Consider the following 9,083-nt stretch of genomic DNA (forward strand, 5'->3'; position numbering starts at 1 on the left):
GATTTTGAGAGAATTTAGCCTTAATTAATTTTGCTAATCATTGCTAATCTAAGAAAATGAACATGTATATATAGGCGAAGGCCGATTTATGACCTTTGGGGACCCAATGGGAATTATTTGAAATGTTTAATAAGAGATTAGAAAAATTAACCTAGTTTACCCCATTTTATCTCGGTTAAAATTAATTCAACCCGAGAGTTTCAGGTGCTAGGTCCAAGATTTAGGTGCCTGAATAGATTCAAATCAAAAATAGGTATTTTTGAGGTTTGGTCACCTGAAATATGCTTCGATTAGCCAAATAGACGTGATTCCCCAAAAAGACTGCAGTTCGAGTGCCCGGAGTACAATTCAGCTAACTGAACTAACAAGTTCGTTCGCTCGAGGCTATTTGGAAGGCAAAGGTTTGGGCGCCTGGGTTGGTGAAAAGTACTCTGACATGGGTTCGGTAGACCGAGGAGGATATGTTCAAAAATGGTTCGGTCTACCAAACACAAGTCAACATGTTGACTTGTCCACGGTTCGGTCACCTGAGGCGTTTTGAATGCCACAAGTTCGGTCGCTTGAACCTGATATGGCCGGATGTACGAGAAGGGCCTGAGGCAAGGTATAAGCACTTAGGTAGTGGTGTTATTAAAGTAGAGTTTTACTGAGCTAATGGACAAGGCTATGGCTGTCAAAGCCAGTATTTAGGAGGGAGAGAGAGTAGTAAACTATTAGAAGAGGTCCTTGCCTCAGGGTTCTCAATATGGCACCAGTCAAAGTTCATGGAGGAGGCCTGGTACTTTTATGGGCCAATGTCAGGAGAACGATCTCAAGGCTCTTAGGGGAGTTCCAAGTATCCTACATGTCCCAAGTGCCATAAGAAACACTGGGGTGAGTATAGGGTTGGATTGGTGGGCTGTTATCGGTGCGGTGGGGCAGTACATTAGATGAGGGATTGTCCGGAGACATTGAACTATGCACCTCCATGGCATTAGTATGGGAGAGGTACAATGACTGCACCTCCACAACTTCAATATGGGAAAGGTACTTAGGCACCCCGAGGTGGTAACCAGAGGGGCACCGCCCAGACGCGGATGTATTCTATGACTCCGGGTGATGCCTAGCACATTGGAGATGTAGTTACAGGTAACATTTATGTGCTTTTTCTTTTTGATTCAGGTGTGACGCACTCTTTCATGTCTCGGGGGTTCATTAAACTATGCGGGGTAGAAATGTGGCCATTGGATGTTGTGTTGGGTGTGGACACGCCATCAGAGTCAGTGGTAGTGTGTAACAAGGTAATCAGAGATTATCTAGTGAAAATTCAGGGAAGAAAGATACCTGCTAGTCTAATTGTATTTGGTATGCATGGATTTGACATTATTCTGGAGATGGATTGGCTAGCATCAAGCTACGCAAGCATTGACTATCGCAAAAGGGAGGTAGTGTTCAGACCTCCAGGGGAGTAGAAATTTAAATTTGTTGGGTCGTGTGTGTGTTCTACACCGCAGATCCTTTCAGCAATTCAGGCGAAGAGGTTGCTTCGAGATGGCTGCCAGGGGTATTTTGCCTTTATGAAAGAAGCACCAAAGTAGGAACTAAAGCTAGAGGATATTCCTGTGATAAGGGAGTTCTCCGACGTCTTTTCAGAGGACCTACTAGGATTGCCACCAGATCATGAGGCGGAATTAACCATTGAATTAACTCTAACGATGAGGCCAATTTCCAAGGCTCCATACCGAATGACTTTGGCGGAATTGGAAGAACTAGAGGAACAGCTACAGGAACTTCTTGATAAGGGGTTCATCAGACCAAGCGTATCACCTTAGGGAGCTCCAGTGTTATTTATAAAGAAAAAGGATGGGTCAATGAGGATGTACATCGACTATAGGGAGATTAATAAGATGATAGTGAAAAATAAATACCCGTTACCTTGTGTTGGCGATCTATTTGATTAGCTAAAGGGGACTTAGGTTTTCTCTAAGATCAATATGTAATTTGGGTATCATCAGTTGAAGGTGAGATCAGAGGATCTATCGAATACAACTTTCTGAACCCGATATAGCCATTATGAATTTCTAGTGCCGTTTGGTTTGATGAATGCGATTGCATTATTTATGGATTTTATGAATAGGGTGTTTCATGAATATTTAGATCAGCTTGTCGTGGTGTTCATTGATGACATTCTAGTGTACTCGAGGATTCCTGCAGAACATGAATTTCATTTGAGGCTGGTACTGCAAATACTCAGAGAAAAGAGGTTATTTTCTAAATTCAAGAAGTGTGAGTTCTAGCTAGAACAAGTTGCATTTCTGGGACATGTAGTGTCTAGAGAGGGAGTCTTAGTGGACTCGAGTAAAGTGGAGGAGGTAGTAGATTAGGTAAGATCAAAGAACGTGTATGAGATTAGAAGTTTCTTGGGTCTGGTAGGGTACTACCACATATTCGTTGAGGGTTTCTCTAGGTTATTGGGTCCTCTAACACAGTTTATAAGAAAGAAAAGTAAATTCGAGTGGACTAGTCAGTGCGAGCAGAGCTTCCTGGAATTGAAGCAATGACTAGTCACAACCCCAGTGTTGACCATTCCATCAGAGGATGGTGGTTTTGTAATTTATAGTGACGCATCTCTAAAAGGGTTTGGGTGTCTCTTGATGCAACAGGGGAAGGTTTTTGCATATGTTTCTTGCCAACTCAAGGAGTACGAGAAAAACTATCTCATGCATGACTTGGAGCTGGCAGTAGTAGTGTATGCACTAAAGATCTGGAGACACTACCTATATGGTGAAAAGTGCAAGATCTTCACTGACCACAAGAGTCTAAAGCACTTCTTCACTCAGAAAGAATTGATTATGAGGCAACGCAGATGGCTTGAGATCATTAAGGACTATGATTGTACCATTTGTTATTATGTAGGAAAAGCTAATTTGGTAGCTAATGCCTTGAGTTGAAAGTCAGTTCCTGGATCAGTTTCAGCAGTTGGAGTTCAGCATGAGATTAGGATGGATTTGGAAAGGTTAGGCATGGAATTAGTGGAAGGAAATCATCAGGTGCTCATTGCAAGCCTAGTAGTACAACCAAACTTACGGGAAAAGATCAGGACAACTTAGATGAAAGATGTAAAGTCGGTAGAGATTGTTAGTGGGATACACGAGGGGTTGAATGCGGATTTCAATGTATATGACGATGGGATGTTGAGGTTTCACACTAGGGTATGCATGGTTGACAACGTAGATATTAAAAAGATGATATTGGAAGAGGCTCATTGCTATCTCTATACTGTGCATCTTGAAAGTACGAAAATGTATAAGGATCTATATGAATTGTTCTAGTGGAGTAACATGAAGAGCGAAATTGCCAAATTCGTGGAGCAGTGTCTGATATGACAGTAGGTGAAAGCAGAGCACTAGAGGCCAGCGGGACCACTTCAGCCACTTGATGTTCCTAAGTAGAGGTGGAAGCATATCTCGATGGATTTTATATTAGGGCTTCCTTCGACGGTGCATGAGCAGAATGCTATATGAGTTATTGTGGATCGGCTAACGAAGACTATACAGTTCATCCCATTCAGAATCACTTACTTTATGGATAGGATGGTAGATATTTATGTTCAGGAAATTGTACGACTCCATGGTGTCCCGGTTTCCATTGTTTCAGATCGAGATCCACATTTCACTTCTTGGTTCTGGAAGAGTTTTCAAGATGCCTTGGGATCTTAACTCACATTCAGTACTACATTTCACCCGCAAATGAAGGGACAGTTCGAGAGGACCATTCAGATTCTAGAGGATATGCTGTGGGCATGTGTATTGGATTTTGGGATAGTTGTATTTGGTATTTACCACTAATAGAATTTGCATATAATAATAGTTATTAGGCCAGTATTGGGATGGCAGCATATGAAGCTTTGTATGGTCACCGGTACCGATCCCCATTGTACTGGGATGAGGTAGGCGAGTGGCAGATTTTGGGGTTGGAGTTAGTTTAGCAAACCTTTGCAAAGTCGAGATTATTAGAGATAGGATCAAAGCAGCACAGAGTCGGTAGAAGAGTTATGCACATACTTGCCGACGGGAGCTAGAATTCAAGATCGGTGATATGATATTCTTGAGGATTGCTCTGATGAAGGGGGTGATGTGATTTGGGAAGAAAGGCAAACTGAGCCCTCGGTACATTGGGCCATTTGAGATCCTGGAAAGGATTGATCCAGTTGCCTATCAAGTAGCATTACCCCCAGCATTATCTAGGGTTCATAATGTTTTCCATGTATTAGTGTTGAGAAAGCATGTGTCAAATCCTTCACACGTGATAAATTATGAACCTTTGGAGATCAGGGAATGCTTTGGAATACGAGGAGGTACCAGTTCAGATTCTGGATTGGAAAATACAGGAACAACGTACCAAGGATATACCCTTAGTAATGGTGTTGTGGCGTAGTCATGTAGTGGAGGAGGCTTCTTGTGAGTTAAAGTCAGAAATATGTCAGAAATACCCACAACTTTTCAGTGAGGATTAGTGGTAAAAGGACCAGTTTAGTTGCTCAAGTAAGTATTAGTTCTAATTGTAGGTCAGGTAAGGTGGGTTTGTTTAGTTTATTAGTTGTTTAAGGTTTTACCTTATGAATGGCCTCTATGAGAGTTTTGTATGAATATCGTAATCTTCTGAGATAACATATGTAACCATAGTATTCCTCTGCCATAAATGAGGTTAGTTAATAAATTTAGGACGAGGCTGCTATGTGGGTGGCTACCGACTCTTTGGTAAAGATGGATGATGAGAGAAGGATATGATGGGAATCAATTAGCGTATTTCGAGGATGAAATTTTTTATAAGGGGGAAGAATGTAGAAACCCGAATCCAGAAAATAAAGGAAATTGTAAAAGGGGAATTTTAGTGTACTTCGTCGACGAATCCCCTATTTTTTTCGATGAAAGTTCTTTTGTGGTTCATCAACAAAGTTCAAAGCGTCGTCGAGGAAGAGATCTCGAATGACTGAAATTTCAGGTTTAAGGTTCGTCGACGAAACCCTTCGGCGGCGAATGCCCTTCTGCGATTCGTCGACGAAGTTAGCCCAGTTAACGACCTATAAATAGATATTTTAGTTGCTTATGAGTTAAGAAATCAAAATTTCCATTTTTCTCTCTCTCTAGCTGACGCCTCACCCTTTCTCTCTTCGGTTTCTTCACCGTTAGTCATCCAGATTGGCGATCAGAAGCTACCACGAGGATCAGGGTGAAATTATCTACAAGTCTAGCGGAGTAGATTCTTAAACGGGGTCTTTTCAAGCACCACTCCAAAATTAGGGTAAGTAGGTATTTTGGATTTTCATGGTTGTTTTGGAGTATAGGAGGCCTAGGGAGCGTTTAATGTAAATTATTATGTGGGTTGGGATGATTAATTTATGGAAAATGTGTTTCAGGGTTTTGAGCTTTAAATGCAGTAGGGCGTGGATTAAGGGTGTCAGAAAGCTTTCCCGTAAGTCAGGTAAGGGGATTAAGTTAAATCAGAAGTTTCTTTAAAGTTAAGCCTAATAAAATGCTATATATGTATATATGTTTTCAGTTGTTATTTCGAAAACCACCTATTCAAACGGTCTCTTTAAACCTAGGATATATGATATGATATTTTTAGTAAAAATGAACGGTAGGAAGTATAGTTTGACATTATAAATAGCATATACTGTATATGGAAAATTGTGTGGTAGATGGATGAATTGGTTGTGAAAGACTGGAATTGTTTGTGAAATATTGGAAATGTTTGTGAAATACTGGGAGTATTTGTAAAAATGCAGGTAGTTTTATATAATGGCCATGAGGGCCTAGTTTTATATGATGGCCACGAGGGCCTAGTTTTATATGATGGCTGCGAGAGCCTAGTTTTATATGATGGTTGCGAGGGCCCAGTTTTATATGATGGTCGAGAGGGCTGAGTTTTATAATATGACAGGTTTTATATGAAATTAATTAAAATACAATTTTTATTACTTAAATTGCATGATATGCTTTAGGAAGCCTGAAGACTAATTATGTTATGTGCACGGTACCGTTGCTAGAGATTCAGTGTTAGACCATGTGCGCCGACACTGTTCGCGAGGAGGTGTAGGGTGGTCTTAGCTGATTAGCCTCAGTAGGGAGGTACCTTCCCTAGAAGTCCGGACTTTTAGGATGTGGTTGGGCAATTCGGATTCCCGCAAGCATGTTGCGGTTGCCTGTGTAGTCAGAGGTTAGATGTAGACGTATGTTTTGACTTAGTTTGGGTTTATATCCCCTTGGACATAAGTCCAGCCTTCGGGTCGCACAACCTATCCCATGGGGGAAGTAAATGACGTTAGTCCTAGGGAGTGTCTTTTATGCATATTCGTAGATTTATGTAAATGATATTATTTGATTACTAACCTGTTTATACCACGGAAACGAGATGAATATTTTCAGTAGTATATAATGAATATAATGTATAAATGCTATTTTCAGTTAAATGAAAGATGAATGTTTTCTATAAACACGGTAGCAAGCTGACCACACACTAACGTTAACTTTGTCTTCCTTACTGAGAGGTGTCTCACCCCATTATACAAATTATCTTTTCAGGACCATCTCGAGGTCAAGTTTACTGAACTCTAGGGCGGTTAATAGACAGTTAGATTTTTGTGAGTGTTAGTAAGAACACTTTTGTAATTAAGTTGGGTTAAAGGCCCTGGATGTGTATTACGGGTGTATATGCTGAGTTAGCTTTGGTATTGTGTTATGGTTATATTATGAAATTAGAGAGACTTTGATGTATATTAGTAATATAGAACTCTGGTAATGGATTGTGGAGACTATTTCATTTATTTCCGCTGTACTTATATAATGATTATGGTATCAGGTACACAGACATTACTTAAGTGGTACCTTAAGCCCACGTGGCGGGCCGGGGCACTACATTAGGTGTATTTTGTGATTGTAGAATACCTTTAAAATTAAAAGGAAGGTTTAATAAAAAGACTCTACGGCTAACAACGTTTTATGGTTTAGAATGTTGGATAACTAAGAAACAACATATGCAAAAAACAAAAGTTGTTGAAATGCAAATGTTAAGGTGGATGAGCGGTATAATTTTAAAAGATAAAGTAAAAAAAATGAGCACATACACAATAATTTAGGCATACCGCCAATTGAAGATAAGATAAGGGAGGGGTAGCTTTGATGGTTTGGACATTTGAAACGTAGGCCTAGTAGAGTACTTTTGCGGATAAGTGAATTAGTTATTGTTTCTGACATAAAAAGGGTAGGGGTAGACCTAAAATAACTACAAATAAGGTAGTGAGGAAGGGTTTAATAACCCTTAATCTAGTAGAGGAAAATGCTCTCGGTTGGGTGAATTAGCGGAATAGGATTCATATAGTCAAGTACGATTCACATAGTCAATCCCACCTAGAGGAACTGAAGCCTTGTTGTTGTTGTTGTATATTATTTGAAAAATTTCTGACATCTTCCTATTACCTCAAATTATCCTATTATCTTTCTCAAATTTAAAGTTATGGAGCACGCACATAGTATATATCCATGTCTAGCACACGTGTGAGTAGTATTATTGTTTATAAAGTTATGGATCCATGATCATTCAAACAAATAAAATCTATTCTACTTCACCCACTCTCCCTCTATCACGCGAGCCATGATGTCATGACCAGGTGCGTCACTTTGTATGTGTGTGTGTGTGTATGTGTGTGATTTGAGCACAATACAAAAACAAAGGAAATGGCATTTTTCTTTTGAGGATCTAAGGATGGTCCTTAAATTTCCTTTTACTAAATAAGTATTAGAGAGATGTCACTGAAACATTCTTAGGCTTATTATTTGTTTTATTTATTTTTATATAAATTTCTAGCCTAAGCTCAATTTTTTTTTGTAAATTTGTAAATTTTTTATCGACAATTTCAAATTCAAAACTTGCATCATCACTATAATTACAATTTCTTTTCCTTTTGTACTAGTCAGTCCAAACATTTTTTTTTAGCAAATACTTTCAATCATGAAATGTGAAGAGGATTCATTTTGGAAACTTCATTTCGATGGGACTATATACCAAGGTGGATTGAGGATAAAGTTCATTCTAGTTTTTATATAGTTGCCTATAGGCATGCAAAGTCTTCATCTTGCTCAGGAGATCAGCAAAAGATTCTGAGTCGATCCACACAATATTGTGTCATTTGCTACTATAGTCTATTGTCTGTTCATCCAGGTATTGCCCCAGGCACATTAATTTTGATAGCTTCCCAACGTCAATGAAGCGTAATAAGAAGAAATCTTAGAGTGCGAAGAGCCAAGTTGAAATACAAACTTTCTTGGGTTCTTTTCATAGCATTAATGTGATGAGAACATTTAAGAAATAGATGATGTAGTTACAACCTTTTTTGGAGAAAAATAATTATTTGATCTATTGTCTAATGATGGAAATTCCTACTTAGGTGTCGTGCATGTTTTTAAAGGTCATTTAAAGCTTGAAAAATATTGGTGAAAGAAAAGAACAATGTGAAGGAATCTACTTTTTTATGTTTGGTTATCAAATGAAAAAAATAAATAAAACATATTAGAAAATCAATAAACAAAAACTTAATTTTGCATATTCTTAACATTTAATTTTTCTTAATTTTTAATTGTATTATAAAAAAATTCATTTCTAATATTATTTAATATAGAGAGAAATATAATGAAAAATAATTTTTTTTTCTTATTTTACGTTTTATTTTCTTTTTCCAAGAAAAGAAAATGTCTTTGATTAAAATGGACCTTAAATGTTTTGGAATTCAAAAGATATTTAGCTCAAGGAATATTGGTAAATCGTAACATATTATTAAAAAAAATTTGCTTTAAGGAAAAAAAGTTCGTTTTCCAACATACAATATATATATAAGTACAAATAGTGTAAATTGTTTTATATACAAAAATATTCTAATCTTTTGAAAATAACACCAAAAAATTCTAAAAGTTAACAATGAGGCTAAACATTTCTAAAGGATATAAACATTCTTAAAACACAAATAATGTAAATCGTTTTGAACACAAAAATATTATAATATTATGAAAATAATACCAAAAAAAATCCTAAAAGTTAATCTTTCA

General features: G+C 37.9%; 1 protein-coding gene across 1 annotated transcript; it reads left to right on the forward strand.

Annotated features, from left to right (window-relative positions):
* The first annotated feature begins 992 nt into the window (after positions 1-992).
* Positions 993-1,811, forward strand: LOC131158558 (uncharacterized). Its single transcript, XM_058113449.1, has 3 exons — positions 993-1,026; positions 1,162-1,424; positions 1,578-1,811. The coding sequence occupies exons 1-3, from the start codon at positions 993-995 to the stop codon at positions 1,809-1,811; spliced, it is 531 nt and encodes a 176-aa protein (XP_057969432.1).
* The last annotated feature ends 7,272 nt before the right edge of the window (positions 1,812-9,083 follow it).

This window comes from Malania oleifera, chromosome 1 (genome assembly GCF_029873635.1).
Source record: "Malania oleifera isolate guangnan ecotype guangnan chromosome 1, ASM2987363v1, whole genome shotgun sequence".
Taxonomy (NCBI): domain Eukaryota; kingdom Viridiplantae; phylum Streptophyta; class Magnoliopsida; order Santalales; family Ximeniaceae; genus Malania; species Malania oleifera.

What these genes read in the sequence shown, in the direction of transcription:
- LOC131158558 (XM_058113449.1), top strand. Translation starts at nt 993, where the DNA reads ATGACTGCACCTCCACAACTTCAATATGGGAAAG. An exon ending in ACAACTTCAATATGGGAAAG is followed by an intron (nt 1,027 to 1,161) that starts GTACTTAGGCAC and finishes TTTTTGATTCAG; the next exon opens with GTGTGACGCACTCTTTCATG. An exon ending in TTGACTATCGCAAAAGGGAG is followed by an intron (nt 1,425 to 1,577) that starts GTAGTGTTCAGA and finishes GCACCAAAGTAG; the next exon opens with GAACTAAAGCTAGAGGATAT.